The sequence below is a fragment of the Oncorhynchus tshawytscha genome, linkage group LG01 (genome assembly GCF_018296145.1).
Source record: "Oncorhynchus tshawytscha isolate Ot180627B linkage group LG01, Otsh_v2.0, whole genome shotgun sequence".
Lineage (NCBI taxonomy): Eukaryota > Metazoa > Chordata > Actinopteri > Salmoniformes > Salmonidae > Oncorhynchus > Oncorhynchus tshawytscha.
Genome location: NC_056429.1, coordinates 47,357,388 through 47,373,464, shown reverse-complemented (window position 1 = coordinate 47,373,464; position 16,077 = coordinate 47,357,388). Strand labels below are relative to the sequence as shown.

The 16,077-nt window shown below is 43.8% G+C and overlaps 1 protein-coding gene across 2 annotated transcripts in view; it reads left to right on the top strand.

Annotated features, from left to right (window-relative positions):
* LOC112252203 (seizure protein 6 homolog) overlaps positions 1–12,828 on the top strand; it is a 73,190-nt gene extending 60,362 nt beyond the window's left edge. For both annotated transcript variants that reach the window (XM_024423248.2, XM_024423240.2), the window contains exons 14-19: positions 7,655–7,849; positions 9,094–9,285; positions 9,443–9,481; positions 10,269–10,386; positions 10,542–10,653; positions 11,434–12,828. In XM_024423248.2, the coding sequence (XP_024279016.1) occupies positions 7,655–7,849; positions 9,094–9,285; positions 9,443–9,481; positions 10,269–10,386; positions 10,542–10,653; positions 11,434–11,463 (686 nt within the window). In that variant the 3' untranslated portion in view covers positions 11,464–12,828. The remainder of the gene's footprint in view (positions 1–7,654; positions 7,850–9,093; positions 9,286–9,442; positions 9,482–10,268; positions 10,387–10,541; positions 10,654–11,433) is intronic.
* The last annotated feature ends 3,249 nt before the right edge of the window (positions 12,829–16,077 follow it).

Genomic DNA, 16,077 nt, shown 5'->3' with positions numbered 1-16,077 from the left:
AACTCCCCCTTGTGATAGGCCCAAAAATGCTATTTTACAGGAAACAAATTGACAAGATAATGTCAGCATGCTTATAGGGAAGGACACTCAACAAGCACAGAACTTACACAAATGACTGATGATTGGCTGAGAGAAATTGATGATAAAATGAATGTGAGGGCTGTCCTGTTAAAAATCCAATTTTATTTGTCACATACACAGTAATAACCAACGAGTAATCTAACTAACAATTCCAAAACTACTACCTTATACACACAAGTGTAAAGGGATAAAGAATATGTACATAAAGATATATGAATGAGTGATGGTACAGAGCGGCATAGGCAAGATGCAGTAGATGGTATCGAGTACAGTATATACATATGAGATGAGTATGTAAACAAAGTGGCATAGTTTAAAGTGGCTAGTGATACATATATTACATAAAGATGCAGTAGATGATAGAGTACAGTATATACGTAGACATATGAGATGAATAATGTAGGGTATGTAAACATTATATTAAGTAGCATTGTTTAAAGTGGCTAGTGATATATTTTACATCAATTCCCATCAATTTCCATTATTAAAGTGGCTGGAGTTGAGTCAGTGTGTTGGCAGCAGCCACTCAATGTTAGTGGTGGCTGTTTAACAGTCTGATGGCCTTGAGATAGAAGCTGTTTTTCAGTCTCTCGGTCCCTGCTTTGATGCACCTGTACTGACCTTGCCTTCTGGATGATAGCGGGGTGAACAGGCAGTGGCTCGGGTGGTTGTCCTTGATGATCTTTATGGCCTTCCTGTAACATCGGGTGGTGTAGTTGTCCTGGAGGGCAGGTAGTTTGCCCCCGGTGATGCGTTGTGCAGACCTCACTACCCTCTGGAGAGCCTTACGGTTGTGGGCGGAGCAGTTGCCGTACCAGGCGGTGATACAGTCCGACAGGATGCTCTCGATTGTGCATCTGTAGAAGTTTGTGAGTGCTTTTGGTGACAAGCCGAATTTCTTCAGCCTACTGAGGTTGAAGAGGCGCTGCTGCGCCTTCTTCACGATGCTGTCTGTGTGGGTGGACCAATTCAGTTTGTCTGTGATGTGTACGCCGAGGAACTTAAAACTTACTACCCTCTCCACTACTGTTCCATCGATGTGGATAGGGGGTGTTCCCTCTGCTGTTTCCTGAAGTCCACAATCATCTCCTTAGTTTTGTTGACGTTGAGTGTGAGGTTATTTTCCTGACACCAGGGCCCTCACTTCCTCCCTGTAGGCCATCTCGTCGTTGTTGGTAATCAAGCCCACCACTGTAGTGTCGTCTGCAAACTTGATGATTGAGTTGGAGGCGTGCATGGCCACGCAGTCGTGGGTGAACAGGGAGTACAGGAGAGGGCTCATGAGTAAGGTTGGGTTTTTTGCAGATCCAAGGTTACGACTGTTCAGAATGATGATATGATAAGAGGTAATGATTAATAAGATTACTGTTTATCGATGTAATAGATATATATCTTATAGAGTTTAATTATGGAAATGGTAACTCTTTAAACAACCTCTTCTGTGGTGCTCCAAATTCCTAATGAGTTAGTTGTTACATGATTAATTTAATCGAGTAACAATTAAACTGTTACGGTTTTCTTGCGGTGAAGGAGAGGAGGACCAAAATGCAGCGTGGTTAATTCGATACATCTTTAATGAAGATGATACACGAACAATACAAAAACAAGAAACGTACCGTGAAAACCTAAACAGCCTTATTTTTTTATTTTTTTTATAAAAAATAATTTATTACCTTCAATACCATTCATTCTTTACAACTCATAATTTTCATACATACTCAAATAATGGTATTTTAATTTAACTAAACAAAAACCCCAAACAAAACCCCAGGGGAGCATCTTCCCACCCCGTCACCCTACAAACTACCTTTCCCTATCTCCCTGTCCCTAATCTATCCCCTTACAAATCTAAATGACACCCAGCCCTAAACCCCCCTTCCACCTCTCCCGAGCAGCATGCTTCCCCCACTTCCTCTCCTCCCTCTTCATCCTCCCCTCAAATCTCCTTCCACCCTCCTCACTATCCCTTCCACCCCCAATCTCTCCCTGTCTTCACCATGTTCTGCCTGGCTTCCCACAGCCCCCGTTTAAAGAGACTCATGAGAAGCCAGAGCAGAAACCTGTCCCTATCCGTCCCTCTCGCTCTCCCTACACCTCTCTCTAAACTGGCCCACGTCAATACAAAATCCCCCCTTACCAAACCTAACAACACCCGTGCCCTAGCCCATACTACTCCGGCAAAGGCACAGTCCCAAAAGACATGGCGCACAGTCTCCTCCCTGCCACAAGAGGATCTTGGACAGGTGGGGGATTGCACCAAACTATACCGGTACATGATGGAACGTACCGGCAAGCACTTATGGAGGCTCAACCAATTCAGGTCCTTGAGCCTGTTGTCCAGACCCCGCGCCTGCACTCCCTCCCAGACCACTTCCGAGATGCCCACTACAGGCGCCGGACTCCCTGCCTCTCTGACCTCCTCGTACAGGTGCCTGTGATCTAAACCTACTCGGGCAACTTCAACCTCAGGGTGCGAACGCAGCCACTTGGCCGCATGACCAAAGTGCCACGGCAGCTGTTCCGCCCGAGGACCCGTGTTAGACCACACCATTACGCTTCTCGCCTGATACGAGAAGAACACCCGCAGGAGGTAACCGGACGGGTGTATCACTGGATGAGCAAGCTCCGTTAACAAGAAACAAACAAAATTTGTGTCCAGCTTGAGGGGGAAATGTGGTACCCCCCTACCTCCCTCCCCGATGGGACAGAGCATGCGTGCCCTGGCGACCCACTCGCACCTGCCACTCCACATGAACTGAAACACAAGCCTCACTAGAGGCCTCCTCAGACAAGCCGGCAATGGGTAGATGTACGCCAAATACAAAGAGATGGCAACACATCCACCTTTAGGACCAGGACTTTGCCCATAAAAGACAAATACCTAGCCTTCCACATTGCTAGCTTCCTCTGTACCACCGCGATACGCATGTTCCAGTTTAGCGTCGCTGAGCCGGAGGTCTCAAAATGGACCCCGAGAATCCTCAGGGCCCCCTCACAGAGAGATAACCCCCCAGGCACATCCGTTCTACCGCGCCATCTACCGAAAAACTTGACGGAAGACTTTGCATGGTTCAGAACCGCTCCCGACGCTCGGGTGAAATCCCCAAAGATGGCAAGGGACCTTGTCAGGCACGAGTCCTTGCACAGCAGCAAGGAAGTGTCGTCGGCGTACTGCGTCATCTTAACACGCAGCCCACCACTTCCAGGGATCAACAAGCCTTCCACCCCTGTGTCTGCCCTAATGGCAGCCCCCAGAGGCTCCATGTACAGAACGAAGAGGAGAGCCGAGAGTGGGCACCCCTGCCTGACCCCAGACGAGAGGTCAAAAACGTCACCCAAGTGACTATTTACACTAACTCCGCACCCCGCTCCGACATATAATGTACGAATCCATCCTATGAACTTCTCCCCAAATCCTAATCGACCTAACACTCTGAATAAAAAGGATCTATTCATCAAAGGCTTTCGCCTGATCTAGCGCTGCTACCATTAAAGGCAGTCCTCTATCTTCAACCCAAGCGATGGAGTCCCTGATTAACTGTAGGTTCCATCTAATAGAGCGGCCCTCTACCCTGCACGTCTGATCCTCATGGACAACGTAGGGAAGGGCTGTGTGCAACCGGTCTGCTAAAACCTTTGCAAGTAGCTTGTAATCTACACACAGCATGGTCAACGGCCGCCAGTTGCCAAGGTCTGTTACTTCCCCTTCTTATATAAAAGTGACAGCACACCAACAGCCATTGATCCCCCGGGACCCCGTCTCAAGGATGGCCTTCAAGACTTCGAGGACCACTGGTCCAAATATACCCCAAAACTTGAGATAAAACTCAGCCGGCAGCCCATCCATCCCAGGCACCTTCCCTTTTCCCATCCTCCTAAGAGCGCTCTCAACCTCTTCTAGTGAAATCTGGGCCTCCATCACTTCTCTAATGTCCTCCGGCAACTGCCTGGACAAGTGTTCTAAAACACATTTCCCTGCTCTACATCTATTTCCCTTTCCTTAAATAAACCTTGGAAATGATCAGTTGTCACCCTGACCATATCCTCTGGTTCTCTAACTATACTACCATTTTCTTCCCTAACGCCATGCATTACCTTCCTACTCTGTCTGGCCCTAACCGACTTAAACAACATAGCGGAACAAGTCTCATTGTGTTCTAGAAAGCCACTATGCGCACGCTCCAGGAAAGCTCGAGCCTTCCGCTCCTGCAACTCCCTGAGCTGCGCCTTTAGGGTAGCGGATCTCTCCCAGTCAAACGACCCGCCGAGGTTGCCTGCCTCGTACTCGAGTTCAATTAACCTTTGGATACGATCCACCTCCCTCCTCTCCCTTTTTTTCCTCTTGCAATATCCTATTATAAAAGCCCTAATCCTCACCTTAACTAATTCCCACCACTCTAACGCCCCCTCGCACATGGACCGGAGGCCTTCAAGCCTCCAAAAGAAACCATAAAACCCGTCAACAAAAGCCTGCTCCTCCAGCACATCCCGATCTAACTTCCAGTATCCCCTACCAAAGAGGCAGACTGGCGTCCCCACCTGCAGGAGCACCCCGTCGTGATGCGAAAAGAAATTTTCGGAGTAGTGTGCAGACCACCATCAACCAGACCATGGCAAGCCATTAGCCCGGTAATGGCACCTGCACTGCTGTCCCCCCCTATTCCTAAATCTGTATTAAAATCCCCCCCTATCACTCATTTCCTAATTGTGACACACAGGGGCGTCAGACAGTCCACTATCTCCCTCCTGTCTGCCACCACCTGTGGCCAATACACCACCACTAATCTAAATTTACAATCCCTTATCGTGACATCCACCCCTATAACCCTCCCTTGCATTACCACAAAAGAATCCTCCACTTTTACCTCCCTGTGCCCACACAAAATCCCTACCCCCGATGAGTGCACCCTCCCAATACCCCAAACCGACTCCCCCTTGTCCCACTCCCTCTTAAACTTACTAACATCCCCTCCATCCCTCAGGTGAACCTCCTGTAAAAAACAAAAATCAAACCCCACACCCTCCAAATAACTAAAAACCGCCCTCCTCTTAACAAAATCCCTTAAACCCCTTACATTTAAACTAACAAAAGTAAAATTAGACCCCATGAAAGAATAAAATAAATACATGTAATACACTCAAATTCTAAACCCAGACAGAAAAAAAAAAAAAAAAACAGGAGACTCACCCGATGCTCCCTTGCTCCATATCTACCGGTGAGAACACCATCCGTACTCCCGACATCCCCCCCTCTACCTCCATCTCACCAACCCAGGATGCAGGAATAGTGTTTGGCTCCGGGGTGCCCTGCACCCTGGGTCTACCCCCACACTCCTCCCCCTCCCCAGTGCTGCAGCTGGTTTGGAAAAAAAATAAAAAAATCGGGGAGGCTGAGTCCCCAAACAAAAAACTCCCCACCTCCTCCTGTACCCAGTCCTGAGTCTTGTTAGGTGTGTCCCCACCCAACAGAAGTTGAGGGCCTGGGGAAACCAGCAGCAAAATGGGGGCTGACGTGCATAAAACAACATCCCCCTGTCAGCCCCTAGGGAGAACATAGCAGGAGGATGGAGGTAGCCACCATGTCCCTTTGGGTCCTCCCTGAGGAGGGCCTGGAAGCCTCTCCTCCCATTCCAAAACCCAAGGGAGTCTTTGAGGTGCCTTGCTGAGGAGACGTTATCCATGTATCTCCCCAGAAAGGCCCTCACCTCTTCGTCCTTAACGTATGGGTTGTAAATGTTGACAGTTACAACCCTAAAGTTGTTCTTCGCCAAGCTTGTTATTTCATAGTGGCTCATCGGCCTCTCACCTCCCACTGCTCTTGCCCTTCTCAGGATATCATCGTGTTTCTCCTCTGTATATAGTGCCACGTCGTATGCTCCCTCCAACGAGTTGCCTTGGAAACAAAACACGTCCTTCACTGTCAGCTTTAGAATCCCCATCAATATTATCCTTCCAAAAGTTTCCCGTCCTAAAGGCTCCAACTCCCTTTCCTTCCAAGCAAACCGAATCGTGTTGGCCAGCCCAATCCCAGGGACCGACCGTGTTGATGGATTTAGCACCATCTCCGCAAGGAGAATGGCGCACCCGGCTCACGTTCTCCTCTCTTCCAAAACAATGAAAAAAGAAAAACCAAACTGACTGAGCCTATCTGGTGCAAACTAACACAGAGACAGGAACAATCACCCACGAAACACTCAAAGAATATGGCTGCCTAAATATGGTTCCCAATCAGAGACAACGATAAACACCTGCCTCTGATTGAGAACCACTTCAGGCAACCATAGACTTTTCTAGATAGCCCCACTATACCACAATCCCAATACCTACAAAAAAAAACAAGAAAAAACACACCACATAATAAACCCATGTCACACCCTGGCCTGACCAAAATAATAAAGAAAACACAAAATACTAAGACCAGGGCGTGACATAAACATAGTCAGTGGATGAAATAAATAACAGTCATCAGATTAATACAAGTAAAGTCACAACAGGAGTTTCATGTGTCTCTTTTCAAAATAAGCAAAGCTAATCGTACTATGGTTCATAAGTGGCAGGTTGCCTCAATAGCTGCAGAATTTATTTTCAACTTTTGCATGCAAACCCCACTTTGAGGTACCAGAGGACAATAGACTCAACATTACAATTCAGCATGATACATGTGTCACCAAAATATATTTAATTAACATATTCTTTTTTATGTTATGATTTGATCAAGCTATATATTTCATAAATATATTCTGTAAATACAGTATTTGTAAATATATATATTTTCCCCCTCATTAACTGTATGTACATACACTGACTGTACAAGACATCAGGAACACCTTCCTAATATTGAGTTGCACCCCTTTTTGCCCTCAGAAGAGCATCAGTTCGTCAGGGCATGGACTCTACAAGGTGTCGAAAGCGTTCCACAGGGATGCTGGCCCATGTTGACCCCAATGCTTCCCACCACAGGAGGCTGCTGAAGGGAGGACGGCTCATAATAATGTCTGGAATGGAGCAAATGGAATAACGTCAAAACCATGTGTTTGATGTATTTGATACCACTCCACTCATTCCGCTTCAGCCGTTACCACAAGTCCGCCCTCCCCAATTAAGGTGCCACCAACCTCCTGTGCTTCCCACAGTTGTGTCAAGTTGGCTGGATGTCCTTTGGGTGGAGGACAATTATTCCAAGCAGCGTTGAAGTTCTTGATACACTCAAACTGGTGCGTCTAGTTGATACCCCGTTCAAAGGCACTTAAATCTTTTGTCTTGCACATTCACCCTCTGAATGGCACATGTACACAATCCATGTCTCCAATGTTTTAACTGGTGACATCAGTAAGAGATCATAACTGGTCATGGAAAGAGCAGGTGTTCCTAATGTTTTTTATACTCAGTGTATATTATAATGCATTTGTTTTCTGTATGGGTTTATTCAGGGATAGTGGACAATCATCTACATATCAGAAAATAAGTGTGCCGGAGTTCACTCATTTAGCTCTGTTTCATCTGTAGTACCAGGGTAGATAAAACAATATATACAAATATTAGATCATGTCTTTTATACCCTTATCGTCCGCAGTCCAGCAGTGTCCTGATCCGGGGGAGGTGGTGAATGGAGCACGTTCGGTACGCCCAGAGTCTGGATTTGCTGTTGGAACGGTGGTGCGCTTCTCCTGTAACCAGGGTTACCAGCTGGAGGGCCCTGGTCAGATCTCCTGCCATGGACGGGATACGGGCACCCCCAAGTGGAGTGACCGCAGCCCCAAATGTGTCTGTGAGTCACTCCCCTGGGTGTTTGTCTGTGTGTGTTGAGATGGATGTCAAACTGTAATCCTATGGGATTATACAGTGCCTTCAGAAAGTATTCACACCCCTTGACTTTTTCCACATTTTGTTGTGTTACAAGGTGGATTAAAATAGATGTAATTGTCTTTTTTTGTTAATGACCAACACATAATACTGTAATGTCAAAATGGAAGAAAAATTCTAACATTTGTAAAAAAATATATACATATATATATATATATGAAAATAAAACACTAATATATTGTATCTGGATTAGATAAATATTCAACCCCCTGAGTTGAATCAGCTTTGGCAGTGATTACAGCTGAGTCTTTCTGGGTGAGTCTCTAAAAGCTTTCCACACCTTGGCTGTGCAACATTTGCCCATTTATTATTTTCAAAATTCTTCAAGCTCAGTCAAATTGGTTGTTGATCAATACTAGACAACTATTTTCAGGTCTTGCCATAGATTTTCAAGCAGATTTAACTCGGCCACTCAGGAACATTCACTGTCTTGGTAATCAACTCCAGTGTAGATTTGGCCTTGTGTTTTAGATTATTGTCCTGCTGAAATGTGAATTCATCTCCCAGTGTCTGTTTTAAAGTCACCTTCGGCCTCATGGTGAAATCTCTGAGCGGTTTCCTTCCTCTCCAACAAGTGAGTTAGGAAGGACGCCTGTATCTTTGTAGTGACTAGGTGTATTGATACACCATCCAAAGTGTAATTTATAACTTAACCTTGCTCAAAGTAATATTCAATGTCTGCTTTTACATTTTTTACCCATCTACCAATAGATCTTTGTGGTTCAATCTGTGTTTGAAAATCACTGCTCGCTTGAGTGACCTTACAGATAGTTGTATGTGTGGGGTACAGAGACAAGGTAGTCATTGAAAAAATCATGTTAAAAACGTTTATTGCACACAGAGTGAGTCCATGCAATTTATGTGACTTGTTAAGCACATTTTTACTCCTGAATTTATTTAGGCTTGCCATAACAAAGGGGTTGAATACTTATTGACTCAATACATTTTAGCTTTTCATTTGAAATTCATTTGTAAACATTTCGAAAAATATAATTCTACTTTCACATTATCCGGTATTGTGTGTAGGCCAGGGAAAAATAATCTCAGTTTAATCCATCTTAAATTATACAACAAAATGTGGAAAAGGGGCTGTTAATACTTTCTGAAGGCATTGCTCTTTCTCTATCTTTATTTCCTTTCCCAAAACAGTGAAGTATGACCCATGCCCAAACCCAGGTGTGCCAGACAATGGTTACCAGACATTGTACAAGCATAGCTACCAGGCAGGAGAGGCGCTACGTTTTTTCTGCTATGAGGGCTATGAACTCATTGGGGAGGTTATTATCAACTGTGTCCCGGGCCACCCATCTCAATGGAACAGTCCACCACCCTTCTGCAAAGGTGACAATCTACATTGGACTGCTGTAAATGAGGATGAGGAGTTAGAGGGGTTTCAAGAAATTCTGCATGAGAATTGAAACACTTGAACATATGGTAAAGAGTGAATGAGGAATGATGATCTTATAATAATAATAATCTGCATTTCTCTATCTATCAGTGGCATACGAGGAGCTGTTGGATGATCATAAATTAGAAGGTGATTTTTCGTCTCCCTCTACATCTTCTTTAGGGGAATTTCGACACTTTTCAGCCTCATATTCATTCTCCAGTTCCTTACAAAGACTATGAGATTCATGGTGACACAGGGAGAAGGAAAATGCCTCCCCCTGGCTAGAAACTCATAGTAGGTTTTTTATTTGTATTTTGTTTTTACTTTTTTTAAGCTTTTAATGCAACTTGATGATGTCATGACATTTCTTCTTATCTCTAACGACAGAACATTGAAACGTCATGGTAACCAATTTTCAACATAGACAAACCTTGATGAATTTGTACTTTTGAAACAATGTCATATGTTCACTTTATCTCCACTATGAGATATTTTTAAATCCAGTTTACCAACAAGTTAATACTTGTTATGTTGGATTCACGTCTCCATCTCAACCAAAAATCAACGTTGAAGAATAATGCAGGGATTCAATCTGATCACGGGTTGTGGAAAATGTGGATTTTAAGGTCAATGTTCCTGCGTTCATGGAGATCAGCTTCACGGTAAATGCTGCAGATTCCGGCTCAATCATGGGAACACATTGGGAATTCTACAAACTTTTGGCTGTCTTTTTGAGTGGGTGAATATAGGTTGTAATCTCATTGATCAATGTCTCAACCAAATATTACCCTATTGCCCACGTTGAAATTATGTGGTGTGCTCAGTGGGATAGTGCTGGAAATAATGAAAATGAGGTTGACATTTGGTGGAATTCCCCTTTAATCGTCTTGATTTAACTTCTTCTTTCATTTATTATTTTTGATTATTTCCCTAGTATCGCAGTCATTGGAGCCCTCCCACCAGATGCTAAGTGAGAACATTGCCTTGGCAATCATCCTGCCAATCATCCTGGTCATCCTTCTGATTGGTGGAATCTACATGTATTACACAAAGTACGTACTGCGCAGTTCAGCAGTCACAATTAAAATGCATTCTTCTTACTTTCACCAAATATTGGCATGGTACTGAGCCATTGCATAGATCAGATATCAGAAGTTGACTGTATGCTTTATTCTCTCCCTTTAACATTTATTTCCCTCTCCCTCAGTGTATGTAGACTGCAGTGGAAGCCACTTTTCTGGAAGTCTCTCTCTCACACCCACTCATACAGCCCAATTACTGTGGAGTCTGACTTCAACAACCCTCTATACGAGGCAGGGGTGAGTATTTTCTCTATTTTTGCCTAATGTGTAAGTATTGCTCAAGCGCTCTCACTTTGGGGCTAGATTCTATCAGATCCGCGCTAGCCAGCATAGCAGTTGTTTTGGAAGTCTCTGAGGTGGAACTCCGTTAGAGCTGTCAAATCTACAAGTGGTTCCTTGCGTTACCCTATCACAGACTCTGCCATTGGATGCAACGAAACCACACCCAACTTTATACCCGACAAGTCATGCAGCCGCATGACACGTTCAAACACTCTAATGTGTGATGTTCTATTGTCTACAACTCAATTAAACTGAGGCTAAAAATCCCCCCATCCAAATTAACTTGAAAACCTGCAATTAGCCTGTCATTATTTTTTTATCATGGATAGCCCTGTCTGTGTAACCAACTGGGAATCAAACCCAGGTTATTGGTATAACTAAACCACCAAGTAAAATTGTTCTATCTATGTCACTAAGCTAGAGTTTAATGTAGAGCTCATGTACAGGTATATTGTATCAACTTTAATAAAATGACAATTATTTTTTCAACTTTTCACCTTTTGGCTAGTATTTAGGAAAATATTCTCTGTAACTTTACTTTTTATTTGTCTGGAAGTTGAAATGCTATTGACTGTAGGTTAACGAGAAGTGAATACTCTAGTCCATTGCTTATGAATCCTGGAGGTTGCATGTCCTAAACTGCTGAGGATATTTTGCTGTAGCATTTAAAACCAACTATTTTCTTCTTCAAATTAATTGTTATTCGGGTCTGTTGTATTGCTACCTGGTTCCTAGGACACACGGGAGTATGAGGTGTCCATTTGAAGAAGAAACGTCTTCAGAAGAATTAAAACCCACAGATAGAGAGATCTGGAGGAAGAGGAACAACTTTCTTTTTCTTTCAGATGACTTCTTTCACTCCCCTCATCTCCCATCTTGCTATTTCCTCTTCCCTGCCTCTCTTTCATTCTCTCTCTTTATCTTTGAGTTTATGTCTTTACACCTTACTTTTCTTTTGTGTGTCTCTCTAATTTCCCAGTCACTCTTTCTGTCAGTGATTGTAGGTTTGCGTCTCCTTGGGCCAGATTCAATCCGATCGTGTTCAAGCCGCTAAGCACATTTTAAAGGCAATGTTCCAGCGCTAGTGGAGACGGCATTCACGGTAAATGCTGCATATGTCGGTTCAATTGGAAATTACCTTTAAATGTCAATCGCACTTTAACGTGGATTTTCCATGGCCCAGATTGAATCTAGGTCCTTGTCTTCATCTGTTCAGTGTGCAGCGATGTCTCCCAGTGGTGTGCTGTTTTCCACAGTCCAACTTTTTGTCTAAAATTAGGATTGGTGCCTTACAGAGGTTAAGTGGTGGATAATATGGAAGGAGAGACATAAAGAGGGAGAGCCAGAGAGGGAGAGTGCAGAGATATATTTATGAGGTAAATAATGAAAAGGGAAAGACAGGAAAGCAGACACACACTCTCTCATGCTCAGTTGCACACAGTATACACACACCGAGAGAGAGAGAGAGAGAGAGAGAGAGAGAGAGAGAGAGAGAGAGAGAGAGAGAGAGAGAGAGAGAGAGAGAGAGAGAGCGAGTGAGATGCATACACACATTTAATGTAAATATTTGGTGGAATATTGAGGCTCATATATACAGAAAATTCAGTGGCAAAATATGACATTGCATAATGTATCTTAATGTTTCAACTCTCGTTGCCATCGTAAAATGTAAAATTACAAAGCCAGCGTTTCATATTGTTCTTTGCCATTTTTGAAGTGTATTTCCACTTGATGTTGAATGACATTGAGAAAAAGGTGAGGACCTGAATGTTGTCACGCTTATAGCTCGCAATGATTGTATATTTTACCGCTTCTGCTGAATCATATTATTATGATTATCAACGATTATCATTGTTATCAGTGCAAATTTGAAGTTGTTGTATATGCACAATGTTGAAGAAAATAAGCTAACTTGGCTGCTTGCTGTGATGCAGTATTTAACTGATATGTTTTTTGAATTTCTTACCAGTTTATTGTCTGAACAGTAAATCTACTTTAATTCATTGTGCCAATATGGGGGTCCAGGGGACTCTTTTGCATTGTAAAGGTATTATTTGCATTATATTTTGTCATGAAGGCATTATTTATTTGCTGAAATTTAAGATTAAATCAAAGTCTGAATGGTGAAAAGAGGTCTTGTCTTCATTAAATACCAAATGTTTGTAGTTCTTGTGTGGCTCAGTTGGTAGAGCATGGTCCATGCAATGCCAAGGTTGTAGGTTTGATTCCCATGGGGGACCTGTATGAAAATGTATGCACTCACTACTGTAAACCGCTCTGTATAAAAGCATCTGCTATATTCTTTCAAAAATTGTTATAGCTTTTAAAGTCTATTGTGCATGTACAGAAGACTGAATGCCCAAGACAAAATATCAGATGTGTACATTGTTTAAGTTTGATCTGTTATACTCTATGGAGGAACTGCTCTTTGGAGGAACAATCACACCAATTTAATCTGTTAATCAGATTGAGGAACACATTGAGTTGACCAACCCTTTAAGCCTGTCAACCATATTTAATGACACAGGAGATAAGGGTGACAGCACATACTAATTGATACAAAAACACCACTCAAACACAGAATGGGAAGGAGAAATGCATACACACATAAATACGGTGAGGAATGGGTCACAAGCAAAATAAACCCAAAACAGTGTTGTGGTTCTGTAAATCACCAAATAACAGTAAACGAGCAATTCTAGCATGTGATGTATGTGCAAATTGGTATCACTTTCATTGTCTTGGCCTATTTCCAGATAGTCAAAAGGATGTGGAATCACAATCATGTCGAGTTCATGTACAGCAATTGCTAAATGGATTTAGTCTTAAAGGGGACTGTGACACATTTACTGTATACATGCATTGCTAGTGACAACAAGGTGAAATTAAACAAAATAGTTCAAACAGAGAATGTAAATGAGGCTATGGTTCAAAACCTATTGCCCGTGGAGTGTTTAAAAGAGGGAATGTCAACTGCTCAGAGAAGACCCTCAGACTGCCAGCATTTCTGTACCCCCCTATTGTTCTCTCTTGCCTGACCTTCAGCTAGCGAGGTATGTTGTCCTTGGCTCTGCAATTTTTCAATATAAAACTGTGGTGCCTGAGAGCTGTGACTGCGCCATCGGCTAACATATTATGCGTTGTCTCTTCGTGCGCAGGGCAAATAAAAATCCAACAAGCAGACCTCCAGTTGTGGCAGTGTCCTCGTTAAATTACACAACGCAGAACGAACCACGCTACACAGACAATAGACTTTACAAATGACATGCCTTTAAAAACATTAACATGTAGTGTGCGTACGTGCAGCTCAATCAAATCTCAGACACCCAAGATATTGGGAATTTATACTACCACTTAGAGACAGAAAGTTGTGGTAGAGGTTTATCAGATGAGGAAATCATAAGCTTTATGAAAACTGAATCAGATGAACAGCGTGTAACTGGAGATGTTGACGTCGAAATAAGCGAGGATACACTGAAATTGGTTTTGTCAGATGAGGCACATTTTGGAGGTTTCGGCATATTTTTATTTAACTACCGTATTTAACTACTGTTTAACTAACAGTTAAGAACAAATTCTTATTTTCAATGACGGCCTAGGAACAGTGGGTTAACTGCCTGTTCAGGGGCAGAACGACAGATTTGTACCTTGTCAGCTCTGGGATTCAAACTTGCAACCTTTCAGTTACTAGCCCAACGCTAACCACTAGGCTAGCCCTGGAGGGTTCAGGAATTTGGAGGGTTCAGGCACCTCTGTTGCTATAAATGTGTATTTTCCTTAATATGTTTTGTAATTTTGTATATTGTATGTGTTTGATGTATTTATGCAGGGCTCATCTGTAAAAGAGGCAGTAGTCTCAGACTTATTAAATATAAAAAAATACCACTCCAAATAATGGTGTGTTTACATTGACTCGTGATGAATCTCCCATTGTGCATTAAGGACATCGTCCCCACAGTGACTGTACGTACATACCCCAACCAGAAGCCATGGATTACAGGCAACATTCGCACTGAGCTAAAGGGTAGAGCTGCCGCTTTCAAGGTGCGGGACTCTAACCCGGAAGCTTACACGAAATCCAGCTATGCCCTGCAACGAACCATCAAACGGGCAAAGCGTCAATACAGGGCCAAGATTGAATCATACTACACCGGCTCCGACGCTCGTCGAATGTGGCAGGGCTTGCAAACTATTACAGACTACAAAGGGAGGCACAGCTGCGAGCTGCCCAGTAACACGAGCCTACCAGATGAGCTAAATCACTTCTATGCTCGCTTCGAGGCAAGCAACACTGAGGCATGCATGAAAGCATCAGCTGTTCCGGATGACTGTGTGATCACGCTCTCCGTAGCCGACGTGAGTAAGACCTTTAAACAGGTCAACATACACACGGCTGCGGGGCCAGACGGATTACCAGGACGTGTGCTCCGGGCATGTGTTGACCAACTGTCAGGTGTCTTCACTGACATTTTCCTGATTGAGTCTGTAATACCAACATGCTTCAAGCAGACCACCATAGTCCCTGTGCCAAAAACACAAAGGCAACCTGCCTAAATAACTACAGACCCGTAGCACTCACGTCCGTAGCCATGAAGTGCTTTGAAAGGCTGGTAATGGCTCACATCAACACCATTATCCCAGAAACCCTAGATCCACTCCAATCTGCATACCGCCCAAACAGATCCACAGATGACGCAATCTCTATTGCACTCCACACTGCCCTTTCCCACCTGGACAAAAGGAACACCTATGTGAGAATGCTGTTCATTGACTACAGCTCAGCGTTCAACACCATAGTACCCTCAATGCTCATCACCAAGCTAAGGATCCTGGGACTAAACACCTCCCTCTGCAACTGGATCCTGGACTTCCTGACAGGCTGCCCCCAGGTGGTGAGGATAGGTAGCAACACATCTGCCACGCTGATCCTCAACACTGGAGCTCTCCAGGGGTGTGTGCTCAGTCCCCTCCTGTACTCCCTGTTCACCCACAACTGCATGGCCAGGCACGACTCCAACACCATCATTAAGTTTGCTGACGACACAACAGTGGTAGGCCTGATCACCGACAACGATGAGACAGCCTATAGGGAGGAGGTGGCCGGGTGATGCCAGAATAACAACCTATCTCTCAACGTAACCAAGACTAAGGAGATGGTTGGGGACTACAGGAAAAGGAGCACTGAGCACGTCCCCATTCTCATTGACGGGGCTGTAGTGGAGTAGGTTGAGAACTTCAAATTCCTTGGTGTCCACATCAACAAAAAACTAGATTGGTTCAAACACACCAAGACAGTTGTGAAGAGGGCACGACAAAGCCTATTCCCCCTCAGGAAACTAAAAAGATTTGGCATAGGTCCTGAGATCCTCAAAAGGTTCT